At 38.5% G+C, this 27,784-nt stretch overlaps 1 protein-coding gene across 4 annotated transcripts in view; it reads right to left on the reverse strand.

Annotated features, from left to right (window-relative positions):
• Positions 1–27,784, reverse strand: part of FGD4 (FYVE, RhoGEF and PH domain containing 4) — a 110,211-nt gene that overhangs the window by 74,896 nt on the left and 7,531 nt on the right. The window contains exon 1 of one of the 4 annotated variants that reach the window (XM_027792987.2): positions 23,559–23,645. The exons of 1 other annotated variant lie outside the window; for it this stretch is intronic. Coding sequence is in view for 1 of the 3 variants with exons in the window: in XM_027792984.2 (XP_027648785.1) it covers positions 687–696 (10 nt within the window). In the remaining 2 variants the exon portion in view is untranslated. Of the gene's footprint in view, positions 1–686; positions 806–11,737; positions 11,842–23,558; positions 23,646–27,784 lie in introns of those variants that run through there. 2 more of the 4 variants (XM_055807417.1, XM_027792984.2) reach the window with 2 other exon arrangements.

The raw sequence follows: 27,784 nt of genomic DNA on the forward strand, positions 1-27,784 counted from the left end.
GCAAGCTAGTAGATTATTATCTAAACTTCACTTCCATGAAAACTGAACATTTGGTGATGCACTGTTATCTAATGCTGTGGGTGGGCTGTAGTGACATGCACCGCTTCCCTCCCTTCTATACTCTCACAGATCATGACTATTTTCAGACTGCACATGACAGAAAAATAGGAAGGAAAGGTTAGGAAAGTGTCAGAAAATAAGTTCAAATTTGCACACAAATCTATTGTGTGCTGTGAGGAAGGTCACAAGATTCAACTTCTCATTGTAGGGATAGCTGCCTTGGATCAAAACAGTCATGTTCTGCTTCTGCTGCTGCTCACCCAAGCGATGAGAGCGCAGTTCAGTCCAGCTGCCCTTGGATGCTGACAGATCACTTATCCTTCCTCAACGACAGCAAGCAACATGCTTCTTGTTGATATTAGCAGAAAAACTAGATCTAGACTACAGAATGCACTCCTGCACAGACAATTTGATCACAGGCTACTAGTGAACTTCCTTGACTCCTGCTGTCCTCCAGTTCTTTAAGAGAGCTCTGTAAGTGTATCAGCTACAGGCCAGGATTAATAAACTATGCGTATCTTTATTTTCCAATATTTCTGAGGCTCCCACAGGTCAAAAATTTACTTCAAAATCAGTAAATTATTTTAAAAACAGGGAAAAAAAATTAAAAAAAGAGGTCTACTTACAGAAACCCATGCCTTATAAAGGAACATCATTACTGCAAGCTGAAGTCCTTACATTCCAATGTTTTTGTGCAAGTAACTACCCATCTAGGAGACAGTCCTTAAACTGGGCATTGAATGAACATTATCAACTCGTTATATAAAAAAGGAAGTTCTGAATTTCATAACTTAGTGACATAGCTCAGGAAATAAGCAAGAAGAAACATTTCAACACAGAGTAGCAGCAGATTGTGCGAGTGGGAACTTAAGTCAAAGAAAATGTTTAGTTAAAAAGACATAAAATCCTTACAGGTCAAGATTCATTTGACTCAGTGTCACCAATAAGGAGAACTCTATAGCTGTAGAAAGCTGTAGATAGCTCTTCCGCATTATATAAGCTATATTCCAGTCACACCTTTAAGATCTTTTAAGAACCCTTCTTAACAAAAATAATGGGCAGTTCTGACGATGCAGAATGGCTGTCATTCAATGTAGAAGAGTCGTTCTGTGTTTTAGTTTGTGAAGAACTAGAAACACATGGGGAAGTTCAGAGAGGGGATTTGTGTAAGTTACTTGTGCTTGAAGTCTCACTACTCTTTTCATAGTACTAAACTGTATAGTAGTGAGTTATTATCTTCCAGTACTAGGAAACTCATAAACACAACAATCTTAGTGCATTTGGTGCTCTTCTATCTTTGCTTCTTATCTTTGTTGTCTTTATATCAAATTTCAGCAGAAGGCCTCTAAGCCTTCTACTGCTACATGTTTGAGCCATGCAAAATTGCGCACAGAAACATGTAAGCAGTGACTTCAAAACCTTCTGACTCTCTTCTGCGTTAACTTCTATCTTACTGAAATGGTACTAGAGGATTTTCAGGTAAAATAAAGGACTTTTTTCAGCACGCCACAGTAGTGAACCCTTACAACAAAATCCCATGGCATCAGACATAGAAGATGCCAGCAGCTTTGTTTAGAAAGTCTGCTAGACAGCCAGATACCTCACACTACCTGCTCTGTGCAGCTTCTTTAGAAGTCCATTAAATACTTCACTTCTCATTTTAGGTACATTACATACAGAGAAAAAAGCCCATTTCAACAGATCTCTGAAGAAATGAGGTATAAGCTACATCATACAGAGCACTGTGTGTAACTGCCTCTTGCAGACAGTCTTCTCCCTTTGAAGTTGGGATGTGTGAATCCCTTTATAAGCACAACTTTTATGCATCAGCTGTAGAAACAAATTACTTGAAAAAAACAGGTAATATCATTATCTCTCAATATACTAGAAGTCCCAACTCCTGGCAACAGAAGAATAATTCTAGAAAATCTGAGGTGTCACATGAAAGAGTTTCACAGACCTCATATCGGGAAAAGTTTGAAATCATTAAGAAAGTGACAAAAGTAATCAAATAAAAAGATAAAATCTTTTACATGGGTTTTGGAGGTTTGGGGTTTCTTAGTGTTCTTTTATTTTGAGAAACTACTGAAGACTTTGTTAACTTTCATAACAGTAAGACACAACAGTAATGCAATGCAGAAAAATAAAATAAAGTCTTGCGAAGTCAAGATTAATTGCCCCATACATGCTAAGGGGCATACATGCCCCATCCCTGCAGGACAGTGCCCTTCACAAACAGCTGCACTAGGAAGACTAACACCCACTGGAGTATCTCCTCCTCAAATAGATTTTTTTTTTTTTTTACAACACGAGGTACAATAAGCTAAAAGAAAAAGAGCAGCACATGTCTACTGCACTATTGCTTCATAAAATGTGAAAATTTAGATTTCAGAAAATTGTCATTTAATGATCAATAGGACAGTTCCAGAAATATATTAATAGAAGAAATACTAGAGGACTACATATTCCAATGCTTAGCTCTGAAGCATAACTTGTATGTCTAGTCCATCCTGGGAAGATGGCTGTGAGAAGACTACATCATCAAATGCATGCACTACACCTACCTCAGCCTAACAGAAGAGAAAGAAAAATACAGTGCAGCCAGACAGTTCATCTAATGAATTTATGAACTGGATTTTAATGGTTCTTCACTAGAAAACCATCTGGTGCTACTAGCATAATTCAACCACACTCTGATTTTCACCTAACTACTAGCTGGGCTAAGATTCTCAGCATTATCATAAAAAATGGAGTTTAAACATCATCATCTCTAATGCTGTCTACTATCTCTCCCAGAAACCCTTCTCATGCTTTTCTTCAAGCCCTGAAGCTAGTATTTGAAAGCTCAGTATGAACTATAACAATCTTTTCAGTCATATGACTTCCATCAACCTCCTGCAACTTTAACAGCATATTGAATTTTCACATTCTTTTTCTTCCTGCTATTTCAGGTTTTAGAAGGAAGTGATAGCTGAACAGAAATGAATGAAACAAAAAGTCTGCTTTTCATTTTGCACAGTTACATTTGATCAGCACTCTAACCATTAGGAGTGATTGCTGTTATCTACAGGAAAACACCTGCATCCAGCACTCTGCAAAGAGCACTTACTCATCTGGACCACAATTACTTAGAATACAGCAGCATTGTATCATGTATTACACTGCCATTTATTTGAACTCCTATTATTTTATTTAAACTTACCTTAAGCCTTTGATGACAAATAATTAAGGCCACATTGTAATACAGTGATTTTTTGTGTGTGTGTGTCTCTTCAAATAGTCTATTTCTATTGCTTCAGTAAATTGTAATCTAACTTTAAGGCAATCCCATACTATGACGGGACACAACATAGCAAAATCTGTAGTCTAACAGGGTTCAGATTCAACTATTAATCAGTCACTCTACTACAAAACAAGTAGAGACTTTAATAAGTTGTGACATTCATAGCTGGAAGCTACAAAACGGAGACAGAGCACCCCAGAATAGATTTTTAACTCAGTACTACATGATCCAAAACAAATAAATCTCCAATATGCATCCATTCCAACTCAAAGAGAAGATTTAGCACATCCAAATTTAAGACACTCAGTTGTAAAACCAAAGGCATCTACATCTGTGTTTTATCAAAAATGATGCTAAAAATGGATACAAATACTTCAGTTGACTCAACACAAAACAGCAGCAGAAGGCTGCCAAACTGAGCGTGTGTTCCTCTGAACACAATATACATCCTGTACATTTACCACCTCTCTCCAAAGCAGCAGCTGGAAGCTAGAAACACCTATGTGGCTTACGGAATGGAGGGAGAGACTGCTCAACATTTTATTTTAAAATGGAAAATTCAACCATTTTGGTTTTTCCAAAAGCTCGGGAAACACTGAAGAAATAGCCGAAAGAGACTCTGGTCCCAGTTACTTAGACTATGAGGACACTGTAAACCACAAGAAGCCTTACTGTCTTTCTTAACAACCTCTCTGGAGGTTTGAGGGATTCAGTTGTTTGGATTTGGGAGCAGAAAGATCTGGCAAGGTCTCTTGGGATGCATAAGGAAGCCTACATAAGTACAGTACATGATAGTAAACATTCTTGCTATTTTCCTTTCCCTGTTTGACAGCACATATCTTCACTGAATATTGAAACCAAAATCTGCCAAGGGCCCGTATTTTCAGAAGACTACCAACCTCTAACCCAAAATAAGCAAAAACATTACGTGTGTGTTCAGAGGAATTTTTCCATGTTCATACCGTGGTCTCTCGCATACCCAGGAGAATAACAAAACAATAGCTATGTTTGATTATAGTCAATAAGCATCCTTTTTTTTTTTTAATAAACAACCAGGATGAATTAGTACTCCCTTTTTAGATTTTGTTGCGCATACACTACGTCACAGCAATGGGTCAAATTCTCAGGTATTCTGGAAAAAGTGGCTTTGCGGAATTTTATACTCATCTACTCAACATCCTATTTCAGTAGAATAGCTAATGGGCAGGAGGGGGGGAACAGCTCCTTGAAACAGAAAAATTTGATAACAAAAACTGATCCATCATTAGGTTTGTAAGACAGCTAAAGGAAAAGAGGAGCTGCTAGAGAACCCTGACGTGCACATAAGCACAGAACTGTTTTCATTTCAAAGCAGGTGAGGGCTGGTGGGGGGGGGTGGTGGTGCTGTTTGTTTGGTATTTAAGTCTATAAATAAGCCAGGCCCTACAGAGTTATTATTAATCATGTTCAAATCACATCAGGTTGCCAACACCTAATTGTCCTCACACCTGTACATTCTGTACATCTCCCTCTAAATTAAAATGGTAAGTTTTATTAATCAGCAGTGGCAGCACACAGTACTTTTTCATGCAGCAAGAGCCAAGTAAACTGGAAATAGCTCACAGAGCTGAACAAGCACAAAAGCTCTTTAAGTTTACTTCATGCCAAAACCTTTGTGCTATCTATATTACTATTCAGATAACACATACTGGAAATTTTTCTATAATTTGTTTTTAAATACAAAAGTGTTTAGGTCATCAGTGTCATAAAAAGCAATTTTTTTTTACAAAGATACCCACTTTCATTTGGTCCCTGTCACTTCACTGCAGATTCTGAACAGCTGTCCTGCATTTTGCCAAGTCCATGGCCACAATACACCCATGACACTGACTCACCATTTTAGAGTGCAAACATTGCTACTTATTCTTTAGCTTCTTCCTAATCTTTTTATGGTTTAGGACATCCTCATTATGACTTTTAAATCAGTTGCACATGGAAAGACATACTGCAGCTAAAGGATCTCTGATGAGTGTATGCACTCATACCTTGGAAAACTAAAAAAAAAAGTCTTTACAAACCACATAAAAAAAACCAAAACACCAAACCACGTCAGATTTGCCTTTTCCAAGGATTTTTTTATCTTTTCTGTACAGGACTCAAACATATTTATGGTGTTGCAGTATGTCCCAGGCATTTATCAGAATAGATTGCTGAGCCTTTCTGTCAACAACCATGACTGACTGGAGGTGGTGGGTGGTGAAGATTATGACTTTTTGCCTTTTCCAGAACTGAAACTATTTGCCTGTATGATGATATTTTCATAAAAGACTTTCAAAGCAGATGTCTGATGCTGGGCAATAAATTCAAAAATCAAGCCATTAAATACACAGCTGTAACAGGCTTGTATTTGCTGCTCCCATTTGAGGAATCCACTTTTGCAAGGTTTGGATCCTAGAGTGCATTATCATCTTAGCTGGCACCTTATTACGTACCTGGATACTAGAAGGAAAAATGAAAAATGACTGTTGAAGAAGAAATTTTATATTAAGTCTGCAGTTCCTTCAGGACAGACCATCACAGTAACTAAAATACCAAGGAAGATGTCTCAAGATATAATATCACATATTATGTGATATATTCAATGAGTATATAATTGAATGACTTCCTTAGAAAATGAAGCCATGGACTGCAAATAAATCATCTACAGGAGAAAAGCTCTTGCAGCTAAGGTGCTGAACTAGAGGGAGCATGAATCACAACTACAAAATGCTGCATGGTTTCTTTTGCTATCCAAGTCAAAGGAGTCTGTACTTCTGTGTTTACTGTAGGAAGCAAAACAACTAATTTATCTGCCTTACACAGAACAGCAGCCAATGAAAAACAGTATTTCAGTAAGAGCTTCTTTAGTGTGGCCCATCTTGTAATAAATATTCTTACTGTCTTACTGCTGCAAGGGAGTCACTGCCCAAAGTGTTACTGCAAATTATTGAATGAAGTTAGATAAAAGGAAACTCTCTGTATGCTTTGGGCCATTCATATTTCCAGCTAAGCAGTCAGGCTTCTACACTCTTACAGGAGCATTTGCAGATCACAACAGACAATCTACCAAGTGTTAGACCCCATCCGGTTCAAGCCACTTTTCCTCCTACCCCAGCTCATACAAAAAATTAGTTTTGAAGGAACCTTAAAGGTAAGCTAGTCCAATTCCCTCCTCAGAGTAGGACCAGCTTAGATCATGTTGCTCGAGGTCTTGGCAGTTGAGCTCTGAGTGTCTCCAAGGATGGAGTTTCCACAGACCGTCTGGGCATCTCTTCCAGTGTTTGAACACCCTGATGCCAAATTTTTCTTCCCCTGACACGTAGGTGGAATTTCACTTGTTGCAGTTGCATTTGTTGCCTCTTGGCCAATATTGTTCATCGCCAAGAGTCTGTCTCTGTCACCTCCACACACACCCACACTAGGTGACAGAAAATAGCAATAAGTTACTCCATAGATGTCTCTTCTGGACAAGCCCACTACTGTCAGGCTCTTTACGTCATGTGTGGCAACCCCTGATCCTCTTGGTCAACTGGACTTACTCCAGTTTGTCAACATCTTCCTTGCACGAGGGAGCTCACAACTGGACACAATACTCCAGCTGTGGCGTGACAGGAACAGAACTGTCACTGAAGGACTCACTTTCCTTGACTTGCTGCAGCTGGTCCTGTGTCACCACAAGGGCACACTGCTGACTCACATTCCTCCTCTTCGTCAGCTCCCTGTTTCTGCAGCACTGCTCTCCAACCAACAGCCTGTACTATTGCACAGAGATTTTCCAACCCAAATACCAAAACTTTCATTTGCCCACGATGAACTGCATGAGGCTTCTCTCAATCCATTTTTCCAGTCTGACAAAGTCCTTCTGAAAAGCATCCCTATCTTACCCATATTGACTGCTCCCTTCCCATGTTTAGTGTCATCCACAAAGTTGCTGAAGATGCCTTTCTTTCCATTGTCCAGGTAGTCAGTGGCAATATGGAACAGTATCAACACTGGTATTAACCCAGGAAAAAGAGATTCCTCTCCTTTCCCTGTCTTCCAGGCAGCAACTGTAATTTGGCTGGCCTGTAAATTGACCCATGTCCTCCAGAAGACTGCTAAAATTGCTTTCGGAGCCAGAATTGCTATCTGACCATCACGTCCTTACCCAAAGGGCAACATTCCTAAAATGAAGTAGAGCTGAGGTGGTTCCTCATACCACAGTTTAACATTACATTATACTCAAAGTAAAGCAATTTGCATAAAGTACCTCAAGAACATCAGTAAGTTAGTTATTGTCTTTCTTATCAGCTTAGTTTCCAGTGCTTCAGGTTTCTTTCCTGCCCAAAACTGTTTGTGTATGTGACAGAAAGAAAACAAACAAGAAAAAGCCAAGAAGAACTTTGCAAAACTGTTTTGGTGGGTTTCTTTCCCAAAAGGTCCTTTGAAGTGTTTTAAGAGCTTAGTAACTTCACAGAAGGGAAAGAATTTGTACATTTTTGGTGTATCAAAGCATAGCACAACTATTCATACAGAAATAAATGGACATACTAGATGTCAGATTAACATGTTAGGTTTGGGTTCTTGGGCTTTTATTTGGAGGGGGCTGGGATTAAGAAGAAGCAGAAAAGCATAAACAGCATTAGGAAGAAGCAGAAAAGCATAAATTATAGCAATATCAATGTATCTTAATTCACAGAAGATAAGTTTGCAGGCAATTTCCATGGATGAAGCACACTGAGACCTTGGACCTTAGCTAAAGTCACAAGCAAATTCCCTTGAACACCGCATGTCGTCAATTTGGAAACTAACAATACTCACAGCTGCTAAAATACCCCATAAAACAATGCAGTTCATACCTCAGAAAAAAAAAATTTGGACTTTTTTCACTTGTTTGGAATTTTCACTTACATCTATTAATTCTTGATTAGTTTATTTAAGGCAGGAAAAATAATTTACAGGAGTACTCTGGGGCAACAGAGTTTAAGCTTAGATTTAAGAAGAGAGTATCAAGACCATATCATAGAAAACACGTAGAAGTTAATTTAATAAACCCTTCAATTTAGATATGTGACTTTACCTTCTATGAGATAAATGAACTCTATTAAATACTAGAAAGGAGCACAGGACATGATCATCCTTTTTAAAGAATAAAGCTCACCACACCACGTTCTCCTCACATTCAAGCGTACAGTTTATAGATACCTGCATTTGTCTTAGAGATGCTTTGAACCAAGAGAACAGAAAGCTATCCATGACAAAATCTGGGAAACACTGTAATCCAAACAGGAATCAGTGAAGGAATTACTACGTTATATTCCTATACAAAGAAGTTAAAGTATTAAAAAAAATCATGACAAAAGAGAACAAGTCTGATGGTACACCACTGAATTACTTTAAGAAATCTAGGTTCAAATTCTTTGGCTCCACAATTAATTTTTTGTGCTCAACATATTCCTTAATTGTCCATGCAGACTTCTTGTGGGTAACCATAGCACTGAATCTCACTATGAAAGTGCAAGGAGGAAACACTCACTCGTTACGTGAGGCTATGCAGATATTTATAAAGCACGAAAAATGAACATGCAGCTCTGGATGGCACCCATGGTGTTTTTAAGCAGCTACATGAAAGAGGAAAAAAAAGTGACCCAGGAATCAAAATAAAAGTCAGACTTTGTTCTAATATGGGGTGGAGGAAACTGCTCTCCCCTTACAGGACAAACAAATATCATCAACTGCCTGACACAAAAGGGAAGAGGAAAACAACAGGAAAACTTGCCAGCTGGGGAAAGCTGTAGTCAACTGCCAAGGATCATTTTAGGGTTGCAGCCGCTTGTCTCTGCCAAGTTTAAAGAGTTAGCTGTTCTAAAAGTATATTAAAAAAAATGCCGCTGGGGAGTTTAAGTACTGACCTTGTAAGGAAAAATTCCATGGAGAAGAGAGCAAACTGCCAGGATACCAGGAATTTTGTTAAACATCATCTCATGATTTCCCAGGTTCAGCTTCAAAACAGCTATTTCAAAAATGCAACTGATGTTGCTTTTTTCTGCTCAGATCCCTACCCACAGAGCTGCCAGTCTCCCATGTGTCCATCTGAATTCAGTTCCACACATCCCACTCCAAAGGGAACAACTTCTAGACTGAGAATGTTGCTACTACTATATCATCACAAATCTATTTTTACTGGGTGATGCATGGTGCTTCTGGGAAGACAGCAGATATAAAATTTCTCTCAGTATTTTAAGATTATTCATGTACAGAGCTCTCAGCGATGCCATCTCTTGAGATTTTAGAGAAGCACTGGTGATAAGCATACTTTCAAGTATTTTAGGACTTAAAAGGGCTAAATCTAGTAAAAAAAAAAAAAAAAAAAACAACCCAAGAAAAAGTATCAAGGTTTTCCCCACATAACAGTGTGCTTGCACCTAAACTATAAAAAGTATGACTTTTTTAAGATTATTTTTTTTTTAAACAGAAAAATCTGAATGGCATAACACTGATATCCGAAGTGTCGTGAAGGATGATCAAATCACCTTTGTGATATTTCTGAGAGTTCAACAGGAATCTCCTCAAATGGATGATAAAGGAAGAAGTGACGTAAAAGTGTCCAAACCGGGGGGGAGTGGGGTCAGGGAAGTGATTCATTATATAACATCTGCACTTAGGTTTCAAACATATTACATACAGCATGAGATAGAAAAAGCGTAGCAGAGACAGGTGCAGGAAGAAACCCAGATACGTACACACAGTGTCATGTCCTTTAACACCCCCAGAACCAGCTGACACTTACTTTAATTACTCAAGAAAACCAGGAAACATTTCTTCCAGCCTATAAACTTTTAACCATAAGTTCTGCTACCCTTCTCCTTAAATCAGAAGCAACAGAATGATGTAAAATTTACCAGTTTTGAGGGAACAGGCAGATGTAATTTTGTTCCTCTGTAGTTACAAGGGTGACCAGTACCCAATGTGTGTGGGGCACTACTCCACACTGAAGATGATTATTTGCCAGAAGACTTGATGACTATCATCAGATATCATTATTATACAAGCTTAAATGTCTATGTAATAAGCATGACAAAAAGTAGAAGCTACTGGAAACCACAAAATTATACTAAAAAAAGGCAGAATTCTACTGCTACCTGACAGTTTATTATTTTACAGCATTCCCCTCCACCATTATCACAACAGAAGCAATTCAATCATGGTTATTATATCTCACTGCTGTTTCACAGCAATCAGCGTGGCTGTTACTTTCAGTGACAGTCAGACATATCTCTAAGGCAGTATACACTTCCTGCTGCAAAAGCGGCCGGCCAGCCATTTACTTTCCTATTTACAGAACAAACTGGCACACAAAACAGGAACCTCAAAATCCAGCCTCAAGACTCTTATCGAGGGACACAGAACAAGAGAGAAAAACTAAAGACTGAACAGGACACCACAGAAGTTTGTCAGAAGCACAGAGTGGGTTGAGTACATTCAATCACAATTCAAAATAATAGTAATAATTTAACATTCACACTGTACAAGTCAGTTAAAAAATGCCTTCTTCACAAAATATGTGTTTCTTAGCCAAGCCTTTCCTCTGGTACAAATACATATACAATAATGGTATCTGGAAGTTCAAGTGTCAAGGTGTGTAAGAGGTCAAAGAAAATTTATCAAGTTTAGAGTTATCTATCAGACACTGGTTGTATCTTCCAAATGTATGAAGGTAAGAATATCTATCTGGAATACATTCAAGATAAAGAAGGAAGTTTTAAAAATAAATCTAGTTGCACACACCGATACTGGCTCACCAGTTTCATTTTGACTATTACAGGGATATAAAGTAGTATTGAGGAACATTTACTTAAAAAAAAAAACCAAAAACCACAAAAAAAAAAAAAACAAAACAGACTCAAGTCAGGTTTCACAAAGAAACAAGCTGTTCTCTGAGAGACCTAGGTGATCACTGGGAACCTCCACTACATAAAGACTGTATTTCATCAGAACTGATTTGCATTGCAGTTACAGTGCTGTGTACAACAGTCTTTATGCTCCACAAATCTCACAGTTACAGTGCAGTCTGATGCAAAAATGACCACAAGCTATTTCTAGGCAATGTCAGAATCCTAAAGACAAAGACAAGAATTCACAGGAAGATCACACAACATGGCAGTAGGCAAAAGAGTACAGGGCTAGGACTTCATGAACTATGGCAAACAACTCAGATAGAACCACTTCCAATGGTCCCAGGAGGCCAGAAAAGAACAGTAACTTTTACTGTCTTTTTTACAGCAACATCTGGCAAGCCTTGAACCAGATCATTAAAGATATCAGAAGGAAAGACACAAAAAAACCAAAAGCAGGGGTTAAGAAAAATGGGGTACAGAACCATATTAGTAGACCGACCTTTCCAGAAGGGATGCCACCAGTAGGATCAGAGGGCCATCAGCTGCAGAGAAGGAGTGGGCTGGCTCTTTCACTCCTCCTACAGCAGCCTGGGGAAGGGCTCAGCGGCAGCCAAGACCAACTATGGAAACTGAAAGGTAATGAGCTGTAAGTCTAAAAACCAAACAAACTTGGCATGTTTCCCGTTGTGTGTAAATTCACTAGGAAGACATTAGAATGTTAGAGTTGTTCATGATTCATTTGGGTTCTGGTAATAGCGTGCAATCACATTTAGCTGCTGAATTCACCCAAAGCAGAACATATATATGTTTGCTTCCAAACCAAACTTTAAAGGAGAAAACTCATTCTATACAGAAAGGACAACTTCTAGACTGTCCACCTTCTCACCTACTCCACTTACCATGTCACCTCACACATAACCTATTCTGCTTTCTTTTACCTGTTCTTCCAATTTGCTCTACCTCAATATACTCGTTTCCCTTGCTGCATGTCTGTGAGTACCAGCAGCACAACAGACAAGCACATGAACACATACACATTACATTCTACCTAAGTTACAACCCTTGCTTCCCTCACAGCCTGGAGCCTGTGGAAGAAGTATGGCAAAAGCAATGCTTAAGCCTCTTGTGAAGGACTTGCTGAGCGGATTGCAGGTAGCACCACCCCAATGTGACACAGGACCCTTACTTTATCATCCGCTTAAAGCCTCTGCTCTGTGTTTGGAAAGAACTTGCATTTTTACTTTCCCTCCCTTTTCACTTCTTAAAGCACATTACAGCTGCAAACTTCAGTTAACAACTGTGCTGTTTACAGTTTTACCTGAGACCACTGCAAGCCCTGGGCTCATATACCTCAGTAACGCTGAAACAGATTATTTCTGGACTCTGTCTCAAAGTCAATACAGAGGTTATAGGTGCTTATTAATATGAATTTGAAGTCCCCATCTGACAAAGTTTACAAATGAAGTGAGTATAGGATTGGCACAAGACGACATTGTTACACTTTCCTGAATGCAGGTAGGTTGGTTTGTCCTGTTTACTTTAGACACGCAAGCAGCAGCTTAGGAAGATGGGAAGGTGGTGGTGTTTGGTTTGTTGTTTTTTTTTTTAATGGGCGACATACTTGCCATAGTTTCTAGAAGTGTTGTCTATCGGTCAACTGTGCTTTGTTCTTTCGATTTACAAAACCAAAACTGAACTCTCTCTCCTTCCCCCTCTGCCTGGCTTCTGTAAAATTTACAGAACTGGAATTAGCAATATAATTTTAATGTATTTTCTTCTAAGCAAACATTTTCCCTTGAAAATGGTATTTCATATTCAGATCATCAGTACTTTCCACTGTGTTCTACAAGAACACAAATGCCTTGTTTAAAGCATCATTTTCTTCCCTCACTACTTCAAAGCGCACACAGCCCCGCTGAAGGACAAGGACTTCACGGTTCCATCAAGGCAGCAGAGAAGAAGCATCTAAATCTAAATAAGGCTTTTCATCTCTCAAACTGTACTAACAGATACACCCAATATAGCTCATTCTTTAGTCATACAAGACTTGTGCTTTGAGGTTATGCTTTCCCAAACAAGGCCCCAGCTGCACTTCAAGTTAACTACTGCAAGCAGATTTACCAGAGAAAGAGGGAAAAATAAGCCTGAACTACAACCTGCAATTTTGGTGAGGACTGGAGCACTGTGTTCAGCTCTGGGGCCCCCAATACAAGGACATGAACCTGTTGGAGTGAGTCCAGAGGCCACAAGGATGATCAGAGGGCTGGAGCACCTCTCCTGTGAAGGCAGGCTGAGAGTGTTGGGGTCGTTCAGCCTGGAGAAGAGAAGGCTCCAGAGAGACCTTATAGTGGCCTTTCAGTACTTGAAGAGGGCTCATAAGAAAGGTGGAGACAGACTTTTTAGCAAGGCCTGTAGCAATAGGACAGGGGGTAATGGTTTTAAACTGAAAGAGGGTAGATTTAGATTAGATATTGGGAAGAAATTCTTTACTGTGAGGGTGGTGAGACACTGGAACAGGTTACCTGGAGAAGTTGTGGATGCCTCAACCCTGGAAGTGTTCAAGGTTGGATGGGACATTGAGCAACCTGGTCTAGTGGAAGGTGTCCCTGATCATGGCAGGGGGGTTTGGAACTAGATGGTCTTAACGTCTCTTCCAACCCAAACCATTCTATGATTCCACTCAAAAGCTTGACTTCCCTTTATTCTCTCCCCAGTCACAACCTCTGCTAAGGCCCCCACCTGGTTGAATTCATAACCCTCTATCTATGAGCACAGAAGCAATATTTGGAGTAGTCTCCACACTAAGATCAAGATTCCACCACACTAAGTTTAGTGCAAAATCTTAAAGAACTGTAAACATCAGAATATAAACCACCTACAGAGAAAGCTATTGACAAATACAGGTCCAGAATGGTTTCAACATACCAGCCGGTCAACCCTACTAAAGTTATGTGTAAACACAATGGCAAAGTAGTTTCAAGTGTCTGTAAGATTAGGCTGGCAAACCAAAGTCTACAACTAGCACCAGTGGCCTGTCACTGCACCATCTTGCTACTGGCAAGTTAGAGTAGTCCTAACAAAAGCCACTTCCAAAAAGTCTTTTCCATTAGAACACTAGTAAGATTTAAGTGGTCACTGCTCTCGGTATTAATTGAGAAATAAAACATTTTCAGTATCTGAAGCCTTCTTAAAGAAGAAAAGAAGTGAATCTGTATACACCAACGGAGGCTTGCAAATGATAGGTTCAGGAATCATGAACACTGTGAGCCCAGGAGTCACCAGAAGGAATATCTTGCTTTATGTGGAGCCACTCTGGGAATACTGTGCTGTATCACGACCTTACCAGGCATATTTACAGGGTGCTGTAAGAGTTTCTGAGAACAGCCTTGTTCACTACCAATTCATGCTAATAAGCATAACAAGCATGATAAATTGAAGAAGCAGAATTTGGGCTTTGTACTAGTTTTTCTTGCTCATGGCATTGTAACTACCCTGAATAAAACCAGTTAAAACTATTTACTAATGTTTCCTAGAGGAATTCCCAAAACTTCTCTTTCATTCACCTTGCTCCAAGAGGAAATAAATAGTAGTTTTCCTCTGTCATGTGAAAATGTGCAGCTCTCCCTCTTTGGTACATTCTTCTGTAATTGTGGAACTAAACAGTGTAACAGAGACCTCAGTGACATGTTCTTCATCTTAAGCCAGAATTAGAACAGCCTTAAAGGAAACGCCATGCAAAGACTCATTTTCTAATAGTAACCCTTTCTCTATCTTTGACCCTGGCAAACTTGCTCTGACAGCTAGAATAAAAAAGAGGTCACTGCCACAAGCCAACTATTCTGATCACCTCCTAGGAGTTGGCATCCCAGGAAAAAAGTGGAAAAACTGTTCATGGGAACAGCACAAATAAAGGAGTGGACAAAATGCAAATTCAAGGGCAGTAAGATGCCTGGCTACTGCATAGACATCACATACAGTAATTACGTGGCAGGAGTCTCTCTCAGAGAGGTTTTTAAATCACTAAGAGAAGAATTTCTAAAGCTTGTCAGTCAAACACCTCATATTTCATTGCTCCTTCTACAGCAGCAAGCAGTTCACAGACTAAATGCCCCTCCTTCAAGTTACAAGTAAAACCCTGTTAGACTGATCTATTTAACAAAACCCAAAGCTACATTAAAAATGTATGTGAAAATTGTTCCTAAAAAGGCAGCTATTAGAGCTTGTAAATCCCACCAAAAAACCTTGTAATTGTGCGCACACATACGGAGACATAACCCCCGGCATCCTGTGTCATCCATTTTTCTTGAACTATTTCCAGCACTTTTGGAAAATAGGTTATTTATTCTTAAAGACAGCATGCCAATTATTCCACGGATGAGCCATGCAAGCAGAGATGGCTGCTGTAGCAGGTCAATAAGGCACCACAGGAAGGGCAGCGTTGCTTTGCTCCCCCTTCAAAGAGAGAGCACAAGCACTGCCTTCATTAACAAGTATTGACTAGCCTCTCTAATTACTGCCTTCTAGACTTCACATTTTCACTGCAGCACAAACCTCAGCTGTCTGCAGATGCCATTTGCCAGGTTAGGTTTTGCTTTTACTGACAATTTAACGCTGTGAAAAGGAGCAGATAAACTTTTTAAAATACTTTAATACATTTGTTGGATTTCCAAAAATATCCACAACACATAGGAATGTACTAACTGACACTATTCTTTCAAATTATGCACCTGAATCTGTTGGTTTGCGTGCCTAAAGTGAGAAATACAGATCCAATATTTAGACTTGTAAATTATGAACTGGTTTTCAGAAGAGCTCAAACTCAGTACCTCAGAAAAATGCCCTATTTAGCTGTTACATCTGTACAGAAAACCCTGGGTGAAGTATGGATCACTTTGAACCTTGCTCTCATGCCTGTCCGACTGACTGCACTGAACAATACTTTTGCTTTTCCCTATGCATGATTTAGAAACAGAGAACCCTAATTAACTATAGGTGGTAATTTAAAAGACTATTTTAGTTCTGAATAATATTTTTGGCAGAATAGAATACAGTTTTAAATTTCTCTCTCTTTTTGCCCTTGTATGTCTCTAGGTAAACAAATCCTCAACTACCTTTTTGCTTAAATATCTACTACATTAAATATTTGCAGTAAGAAAAAAAAACTCTGTGGAAGATGATGATACCCATAGCATATCGTACCCTTATTATTCTGAAGCACTTCTGTCTACTCACAGTAATGTATTTACTTAACAGTGAAGACATTTAACAGCATTTGTTTAAAAATTATGGATTCACTTCTCCTCCTTAGGTCAAAAGCTGCTTCTTTCTACACCACGCTGACTTCCTGCTCACATCCTCAGCACTGACACCCGAGGTGGCTGCACAACCTACACGCTGAAGGGCTCGCTGTCTTTCACTTCCTTTTGTGGCTTTCAAGGCCGAAACTAGAGGGAGAGTTTTTCTTCACTAGAATATTGAACTTTTCAGTTACTTTGAAAACAGAAAAATCATAAAGTGAGAGCTTTATTTCTACCTTCTGATATCTCCTCTCAAACTAATTTGCTGCTCCCTAGGGATGCATAGGAAGATGGTAAGACCCAACACAAGCTCAGAACACCTCCCCTTCATTCTTACTGTCACACTTGGCACGCATAACACACACTCCAGGAAAGCAGATACTTAAGTGAACATTAAAAGTGTGTCTGGATGAATGGACAGCACGCTACTGTAGCTACCAGGAGAATATATATTTAGACTGCACTCCACCATTCCTTACAGAGCCGTTTTGTTGCCTGCTGAGCATTGCCTATCATTTCTATTGAAAATCCTGAGTCGACATCAATAACGAGTTGGATTTTTGTCACCCATACCCAAGGGCCACATCTTTTTTAAGACACCTGACCCTTTCCATTTTACCTTTAAAACAAGGCATCCACACTGCAAATAGTTGTGAGATTGTCGTAAATATGCTTCATCTTACTTCAGTTATTTGGCTGAAGGAAGAAGTCATTTATGTAAGAGATCCAGGACACAAGAGAGATCACGGCTTCCAGTGACTTAAGTAATGACATCATAGAAAACAGTCTCCTGATGGTGAAACAGCTTGTAGTCATTGTATACTAAGGACGTCTCTTCATCACAATGCTGTCAAAGCCATCTCAGCATCAGCAGAGCAGTACAAAAGCAATAATCAGCTAAGTAGTTCTCACCTCTCTAACTTAATACTACAGTGTGAAAACACCCCAAATACATATATAGAAACATCACCTCCAATCTTGTGCACTGTACTCTTCAAGTGCCTTATACAGCAACATGAAGCTTTAATAGTTATTTGTCCTGTAAGATAGAGATATCAATCGAATAAAACACAGTAGCTGGCTCCTGTTTTTTTGAAACAAGAGGGAGGGTTACTGATCCTTTAAGGTTTCTTTTGCAACGAAGACAATTCTGGAAGTAAAACTATATCCACCATACAGACAGTGATAAATAGGTCAAAAATATTCTAGCAAAGAAAATATTTGCAAAACCTTTGAAGGCTGGTGATATTCTCCTGAGATGCAAAATACATATACAAATGAGAATATTACAAAGGAAACCACACTGGATTTGAAGAAATAAGTTGCAAAGAGCCTCAATCCTCTCAAAACTGTATTACCTGCTATACAGAACTGCTTGAATATAGAATAAAAATTTAGATATATTATTGGCAACACAGACTTGGCATCTGATCAAAATCCTGGGTATCTACAATATATTTTTTTATTTTTGAAAAGATGAAACCATGAAAAATTTTCTGTCTGGAATATCAAGACTTATTTTAACGAGACCAAAAAATACTGGTTTTCCATTAAACTCGAAAAACATCTCACAGTTCTCACTTAAAATTCCAGAAATCTGACAGCAGCCAGACAATCTCCAACTGCAGATAAATGGAGCATTTCAGTCTTGTGAAGTGGTCAGCTCATGGTGCCATTGATCTCAGATTGGTCCATGTCATCTTGTGAATTACCATCACTGTACGGGAGCTGCTACTGATCACTCAGCGTGATAATTTAGTAAGACCAGGACTGAGTTTCCCAGTCAGGTCAACGATTTGAAGTGGGCAACAAGATATACTTGGGGTAGATGAAACACAATTTTAAAGTCGTTTAAGTATACCAGCACATTTAATTCAAAACCACGGGTCAGATGTTTTTACTAATTTTGGACATGACATAGTACACGATCCAGTGTTTTAACCTCCAATTTGACAAAACAGTCCTAGGGATCGCTTGTTCTTGTTTAGATGGAAGCACACTTGACAAGTACATCTGCTTCTTACATCCAAAAAACCAAAGCCATTAACTTGTACATCATTTCTTGTTACACTGCTCAGTTGTAAGAAGGAGGGACAGGAGGGAAAGTTGCCGAGACAAATTTATTCTGCCAACAGTCAGCAGAATTCACTGACAGATTCAGAACAGGATTCACTAAGCTTTTGGAACAGTCTTTGAAAGCAACTGTGAAATGCTAAGTTACACAGAGTCTGGGAAAATGAGAAGAAGGTTGCATTTGCACTTGATTTTTTTGTAAGGCCATCTATCGCCATGGAAGCAGAAAGCAAAACCGAGTTTTGGAAAGGTTTTGCTATTCAGCGTAAGTAACCGCACTCCAGATATGAAAAGGATAGTGCAGGAATTACAGCAAAAGGAATTCTGACCACTAAAAAATTAAGGGTCTTTTACCAGCAATAATAATCTTTATCCATTTCCATAGGCAGTTTATCCTCAATTCCATATTTCTGTCAGTGATCTCCAGCTCCAAGATAGCCACTGATAAAGAAAGAAATATGCAGGTAAATCACTCTGTTTTCATTCTAGACTTTGACAGTTAGAAAACTAACATGCTAAACGTAACCACTTCATGATTAATCACAGATTATTCTGTGAAAGAGAGTTCTTTTGAGTGAAGTCTGTGGGAAACAAATCTATGTTCTACCTGGTCATATTTTTCACCTTGAACATAAAAAAGACCAGGTCTGATTAGATATAAATATATAGCTGATAGGGTAGAAATCCCCTTACCTTTCATAACAGATGGCCAATTTACTCAACGTAACCCTTTCTGTTGAATCATTGCATTACCAGGCACAGAGTATTTGCAAATGATTCAGTTAAACTAAACCTTAGAGAAACTAAACCTGGTTTACTGGCTGTAGGTCAGTACTCAAGAGTTTCAAAGAGGTTTTAAAAGTTCAGCATACGAACATTCACCTTGCATGCAGTTCTTTCCACGTCAGTCAGGTACCTGTTTTGTTAAAAACTGTGCCAAGTGAGGACCTTCATCTGAACATACATATACAAGAAGATATAGGGAACTATGCCAAGGAGTTTGATGACAGGCAGATGGGATGATGACAATACTCAGAGACACATGGACCTGTTGTAATTCATTAGAGAGTATGTTCCTCCATATACAACCAATACTGTTACCAGTTCACCTTTTCCACTGGGTATGAAAAGGTCAGAACCTCTAAGGAGCTTCCCTAGCTTTTAAAATTATGCCCTTAGCAACTGCTAAATCAAAATGCAATCTGTAGGCCAGGCCCATAATCGCTAGTTGGAAGGAAAAACAAGACTAACTTTGCTGAATCACAGCCAGCTGGAAATACAGCAGTAGCCTTTGCCGTCAGAGCACAGTACTACGGCGGCCACACCACCAGCTCCAGCCCAACGAACAGCAGCCAGGGTTGGAAAAACCCGACAGTCCAATGTCTAAAGCTGGCCTTCCCCATCGCTATGTGTGCATGGCTGCTGTAGGGAATGTACTGAAGGGACAATAAACCAGGCTGCAGCCTTCGCTGGTTCCAGCAAGGAAGTAATTTATTATTCTTTTTTTAGTAGAAGTTGGTGGAGAATTCAGTGAGCTGCCATGGTGGAAATAAGTTTGGTTTAAATTCAAATATGAAATCGAGGAAATTATGGCATTGACTTTGCCTGCCTGTTTTGAGCCCTGTAAGTGCAGGATCCCTACCTAAGCTTGTGTACCAACACTTTGTTAATATTTATCTGTTAAATATTTAGTAATTGTTAATTATTAAATTGTTATCTGTTAAATATTTATCTGCCAAGACTGTCCTACATATTGTTGGAGCTCATACAGTATTTTACTGACATATGTCAATAAAGAGCAACATGCAGCTGCTCATATTTTAAGTTTTTATAGGTATCATGTACTAATATTGAATTTTCATATTTTCAACACAGCAAGGTACAATTTTGCATGTAAACCAAAATGATTGAAGTTTTGAAACACAATGAAGTTAAATTACTTAAACATAAATTACCTTTTTAACTTTATATTAAAATTACCTTAACTGAAGTTGAAAAAAAATTAGCTTTAGATTGCAAAACTCAGAATCCTGTCATATGTATAGGGTTAGGATATAAAATTACCTTCATTTTAACCTCTGAGTAGTTGTAAAACACAGATTTTTTTTGTTGTTTTTTTATTTTTTATTGAAATACCTAGATTAGAATTAATAGAAAAAGTCCACACTTGCCTCCTACTGGGTATCAGGTAAGTGAATCAGAAGGGACATGCAGATATTCTCTACAATCCACTAATCAGGAAACAGATTTTATGCATCTTTTCAGAAAGGTATTTTGCTTCTGTATTCCTGAATGTGTCTGCTAAGTCCTAATTGGGGAACAGATAACACTTAAAAACGAAAACAAAAATCATCCCATAAACCCCAAACCCCACACATTCCAGTTAACAAAGAGCAAATAGTAAAATAGGCTTTACTCTTCTTATTGTATTTTTGTAAGGAAAAGTAACCACAGGGAGTGATGAGTAGAAGGAAGAAACAGACCAGTCTAAGGTCACATCAAAAAACTTCTTTCGTTGACCCAATATGCTGTGCAAAAGGGATCTTCAACTTACTTTTTTTGCATTATGATCATTGTAGGGACCACAACAGCAGAAAAAAAAAAAAAAAAAAAAAAAAAAAGAGGCAGTCTATAGTAGTTTGCTGCTAAACTAAATTCTTGCAATTCATTCCTTGATAATATCTTATTGTACCCAGATGGTTCTGTATCTCATCATGCTATGTAATATATACGCAAAATAAGAGATGATCATTCTGCAGAAGAGATTTTTGTATTTTTATTGTTCATTCCACTTGTTCAGAACAGAAAGAGCTCATTTTCTTTCTACACTGTGCTGAGGAAGCCAGGAAGAGTGCAGGAACAGGAGAATCTTGGTGGACAACGTTCCAGTGCCATGCAAGCTGCTGCCTCATGTGCCAGTGCCTTGAGACTCAGCATAAGGCAGCAGCTGAGGCAGACTGTCCTTTAGATGGCCTGCAGAAAGATCAGTCAGAGAGCATGATGCTGACTGAATTTCCATCTGAATATGAGGAAGAACTTCTTTACTTTGAGGGTGGCAGAGCACTGGAACAGGCTGCCAAGTGAGGTTGTGGAGGCTCCTTCTCTGGGGACATTCAAAACCCACCTGGACATGACTCTGTGCAGCCTGCTCTGGGTGAGCCTGCTTTAGCAGGGGGTTGGACTAGGTGATCTCCAGAGGTCCCTTCCAATGCCAACCATTCTGTGATACTGTGACTGCATAGCACTGATAAAAGCACAATTGAAATGACCATTTGAAAAGGGAAAACTTCAACTTTAGACAACATTTGAGGCTCTTGGATTTTTAATGAAGTCAGGCAATCAAAAAGGACAGGAAATTCTGACTGCTAGAAACTTGCCTATAATCTATTACATTATCTTACAGTATCAGACATGCATTAACCCTTACCTTCAACATACAAAATTCACTCACATTTTCTACACAAATTCAATATGTTATGCAAAAGAAAAACTAGCCTTGGAATCAATGGAAAATATTCCAAAGCCAATACTAAAAGACTGACAACTCTCTCAGTCTACTTGCTGCCTTTGGCCTTGTTCTTGCAGTGTACTAACAGGGTAGGCAGGCAGCATTACTTAAACATACCTGAGGGCAAACAGTCCTGAAGAACAACCTCAGTTTGTGTAGCCCTTCTCCCTGTTTACTCCACAAACATATGGCAGACACGGATATTTCCAATGCAAGACAAAAAGCATTAATTGAAAGCCTCTGAATGAACTGGACTTAAATCGAAATAGATGTGGCTAAGACTTTTACTTCCTAATATGAGGAACAGTAAGTCAGGCTTAATGTCAGAAGAAATAAAAAATATTTTAAATACCACATTACACAATTGAAGGTTTAATACTTGGAGGTACCTACCATACCCAAATGCTTACATCCAAACCGTATCCATATCCAGGCATATCCTAATACTTAGGTCGAGTACAGTCTATCAAATTACATTAGTGATTGGATTGGCCCCCTGCTGTTTTATACACAAGGGAAATTTGTAGATTACCAATAAATGCACCATGGTAGAACTACCTATACTGCAATGCCCATGAGAAAGCCAATCCATTGAGAAATCAGTTCCTTTGCTACCACAATGCAGCACCACAGCTGTCTGAAGCAGCCTGTGCAGTAAGAGTGCTGTGAACTAGCAGACACGTAAAATTAGACACATCACAATTTTTAGTTCCTTATTTCCTACTATAGCTTTTGAAGGTATTCCTTATTTTCCAGAAACTTTTAGGTAATATTTGCACAGATTGCCATTATGTCCCAAACAGTTAAACAGTGATCTAACGCTGTTCGTAAAAATAATAATTTAAAATAATTTTTCAAAAAATCTTTTTGCCCCCCTAGTTTATCTGTGGCAAGCCACCTATAACAACAACAACAAAACCCCAAAATATTAACATCAGACCTCTTTACACAACACTGAAATCTGTCAATTGACTGGCAAGGTCATAGTTACAGTCTCTCAAATTGCCTCCAATATGCAAAAAGATTTTAACTCACCTTATTTAAAAAAAATATCATGTTTTCTACAACAGGGTTAAAAAAAACCCAACTGAAAAAACACTTAACCAACCCACATTAACAGGGACCATGCTACAGTTAAGGACCACACTTCCCCAGATAATTAATTATAGAGTCATAATTTAAACAGCAGATCATGCAATAGTATGACATCCACATACAGAAAAAAAAAAAAAAAGACAAGTGAAGAAGACAGCATACATTCTACACAAAAACATATATGATTTGCTTCTATTTACTTGAATATATGTCATTCAAGAGCTTATGACAGAAACAGAGGTTCTTCTTTCTTAGCACAGGATTACCTAGTTTTATTCTACACGTGGCTTGTCAGCAGCTGCAGTAAAGCAGTTCAGAAGTTTTCATTTAAAGTTCAACATGCTTACCAGCTATCAGAATTCTCCTGCCTTGCAGTGTAAGCCCACACACCAAGAAAAATAAAAAATAAAAAAAAAAACCCTTAGGATAAAGAGTCCTTTCAGCACCATGCAGTCAGCCCGCGTTCCTCTCTTCTTACTTCCAGCTACTAAATAGCTTCTGCTTTTCTAACCCCTTCTGTACCATACCTGAAAAAAAAAAAACTTATCAGAAAGCCGATCCTGCTTCCACACCCTAAGCCACTGTAAACACAGTATTTAACTTCAAACAACCTGCCCTTCCACATGTACAAGAAAACCAACAACAAACAAAACCAAAAAAACTTCAACTGTAGTACTCTAGATATCTCAGCTCTGTGTATTTCACTTTCCAGCTCTGATAGCCTTACCTACATTTAGAGTTACCTACCATCTCATCAACTATAATAAGCATGCAATCCATGTCAATCTTAGCAAGGATGATAGATTCTCACTTTTCATATTTAAAAAGCATTCTTCCTTCCTGAAACTGAAGCTAACATTTGACAGCAAACAGCTACAGTGCTTGATTTTTTGAGGAAGGGAAAATACTTGAGGAATTCTTCCATGTCCATCCCAAACTATAGATTTGGGTTGCTACACAGGCACAAAGACAGTCCAAATATTAGTGACACAAAGAACTACCTCAGAATGAATGTAGGGGAAGCAGAGAGGGGCAGGAGGGGTTTCATTTTCTTGGGATATGTACTTTTGTACTAGCGAAGAGAGCTCAGCAGAGCACTGTGGAAAATAGACTACTAAATATATGCACTCCCATAGTCTTCACAGAGCACAGGTCATCTACTTCTGCTCAGGTCTCTAATCTCCTTCCATGGGACAGAAGGAAAGAAATAGTGGAAGATCTATTTTTAAGCCAGCATTGGTGTGAGCAATATCACTCTACACCACAGGGTAGCAGATGGAATTGGATTTTTTTTTTCCTGCAGCAAACTCTTCAAAACGTCACTCTAATAGAGAACGTCTGTAGTTTTTTCCTGATCTGTAGACTGTCTCCCAAGTATCTTCAGGCAAAAGGAAACAATCGGAAAGCCTGGCGCTGCAAAGGGGCACTTTTGACACTTACTGAGCCTGAACAACATAACTTGAGTTGGCATTTGCACCGCTGGATAGTCACTTCTCTGCAAGTGAGGGTTTGGATTCTGTAACCACCATATTTGAGTATTCATTACATCATGCCTAGACATATTAACTGGAAAAGAGTTACGTTAAACTGCTATGCCCCAGAGACATTCTCCATGCAGATACTTCAGCAGCATTACCACCCCAGTTTTGCAGACACTGGCTGTTTTCCTCTGTGTCAGCTTTAAAAACACTTTCCTTTTGGAAAGGACTATGTTAATACTCTCAGCAAACCATAGTGAAAGTCACGTATTTAGAGATTAAGAGTCTGAATTATTTGTATCAAAGAAGTTTTACATGACCTGTGAAGGATTTCTGAGGTCTTATTTCATATGAGGATCATGGTCCTGGTCACAATTGTCAAATACCACATGCTATTTCAGTTGAATGCTGAACATGTACACCTTGACCCCAGCAGAACAGAAGCAATCAAGAAGAGCTTGGCAAACATCTTTAAACATCACTATTTAACCCTGTGGGGAAAATAAGCAATCTGACAATTTGAGATGTGAGACACCTCTAGAAATACTCCTCAGTTTTCTAAATTATGAAAATATTTAAATCAGTGAATCACAAGTCAGAGTGAAATTACTTAATCCCTTTTTTCCTCCTTTTTCATTTAGAACCTATCTCAACATTTTCTGTAAATTACATGAGGCACAAAAACCAATTAAGATTAGTTTTAACCAGGATCCAGCTAAATGTCATTTAGGAAATAACAAAGAGGACACAATATTCACAGTGATAAGATCTACACATTATGTACCACATTCCAACATCCCAATATTACTCAGATTTTTAAACTGTAAGCCTACTTTTCTGTTGCAGTTGAACTGCATTTGCTGAAAACAACCAAAAAAAACCCCAAACATATAAAACTAGTTAACTACACTGTTGGTATTGGCCACATGAGAAAAGCAGATTATACTGTTAAAAGTTAACAGTTGTTAAAACCAGGAAGCAACAATTCTCCACAGTTCGGATAAACAGACACTTGTTTGTTTAAGCTCTACCAAAATCTTTGGAAGAGGTAACTCATTTGGGTTTTGAGGTTTCTTTAAATTATGTATTAATACACACAATGTTAATATTGTTCTCATTTCTATGAACAAAAAGCTTTCAATATATCCTGTGCCCAAGCAGTCCTTACACAGAAAATAAATAAGATGAACACTTAAAGGGGCAATCCTCCACACTGAAGTTGAACACCAAGGGCAGTCCATGCCCACATAAGCCAGATCTCTTGTTGGCTATACATACAGTTAGGATGGATGTTTTTCTCCCCCTCTGGCTGCATGCCAGGAATGTTATTCTGAAGATACACTCTATGCTTGATACAGGACAGGGAAGGATATATGGAAGCTTAGAAAGAGATTAGGTGCACAAGCAACCACTTGGGTTGTTGCATTTTGGACTTGCTTACACCCTTCCGTTCAACCTCACCACAAAAGCCACCACAGAGTGCTGTGGAAATTACCTCCTGCTACCTGACCTAGCTTGGCAGTCTCTAAACAGCATGTTGAGTGCCAGCTTGGGTGTTAGCATACCCTTCATTTGTAAGCCTGCTGAGCCCATTTGTCCACTGGATCAGGTACAGATTAATAAAGAACAATGTTTACTGCATTACCATGCATAACTTAAGAGAGTATGAATGTAATTACAGATCAACAGTTGGGTCAGATCACCAGAACTTGATGAAAATCAACTTAAAACTTTGCATTAACCACCACTTTATTTTCTAAAATGGACAATTATTTTTAGTAGAAAATAGATGCAACTTGCTTTCAAATTTAAAATGCATCTTAATAAAATTCACAGTTCCACCTTTAGTATTAAAATAAGCCAAAACACAAATTCCCAATAATTTTATACACCAATAGCAATTCTCATTTTATTGCACATACCACAAAAATCAGATGTTTTGCAAAACCTCCCTAGAATCACATTTTCAGCCAAAAATCTCCAAGCTTTTATTTTAAAGAAATAAAAATCCTCTTTTTTAAGAATTAAATAGTTACAGGCTTTCGAAGGACAAATATAAAGGATCTCTTTAGGAACTTTTGAAAACCATCCTCAGGCATCTGTCATCCCACATAACCTTCCTGAATGCTATAGTACTGCTAGCCCATAGGAGAATAGTTGAAGTACAAAAGAATTCTACCTTCACAGATGTAATGTAGTTTCTTAAAGACAAGATTTAATGTCAGACAATGAAAAGGAATGTACAGTACTCTTGGACTAAGACAGGGACATTTTGGCAAGAGTCAGCTAAAGAAAAGGCTAGCAGTATAATTGCATAAAACTGAAAAAAAGTTTCAATTCTATCAAAAACAATTTATTTTTTCTGTATCAGTGACTTTGATTCTTAAATCACCGATTCTGAAGGTGAATGTAATTAGCCAGTAAGTTTCATTTCCCAACTCAATTACTGCTGTTAATACAAATAATGTGTATATTAATATTCAATTAAGAAACTGAATAATGACAGACAAAATAGTGAATGGTGGTCTGTGAGAGTAAAGAGGAAAAAGATTCTGATTACTTCCTGCAAGAAGTTGTCATCAAGCCCTTCTGAAACAGGACAAAACATTTCAAAAGAAACATCTTAAAATATTATTTGCTCTAACAGTTTTACAATTCAGACAATTTATAGGGGGTTTTTAGGTCTGCTGTAAACCCTAGCTGTGATTTCTGATTTAAAATATTTGTTTCATGGTAGAAGAGAATGTACAAGTATGAAACAGCTTAAGCAACTGAATGCCTGAGCCTAGTAGAAAGATAAAAGGCTACCAACAGAACCCTTAAGTAAATAAAAAGTCACCCTACATCAGCATACTAGCTGAAGCTTAGAAACTAGACAGTCCTCACAAGGAACAGCAACTGGTGGGGCCAGGATCCTCAGCCAGAACCAGAAGCAGTGGCAGGGAACCCTACACCCTCTCCCTCCTCTACCTCCAGAAACCATCAAGTAAAGGCAGGAATATCTGCTCTCAAGTTGTCCCAATCAAGGCCTCTCGTGCTTCACAGAAAGAGAAGACAAACCAAAGATGCAGGTAGAAACTTCTCTATTGACTTTT

This window comes from Falco peregrinus, chromosome 6 (assembly GCF_023634155.1).
Source record: "Falco peregrinus isolate bFalPer1 chromosome 6, bFalPer1.pri, whole genome shotgun sequence".
NCBI classification, from domain to species: domain Eukaryota; kingdom Metazoa; phylum Chordata; class Aves; order Falconiformes; family Falconidae; genus Falco; species Falco peregrinus.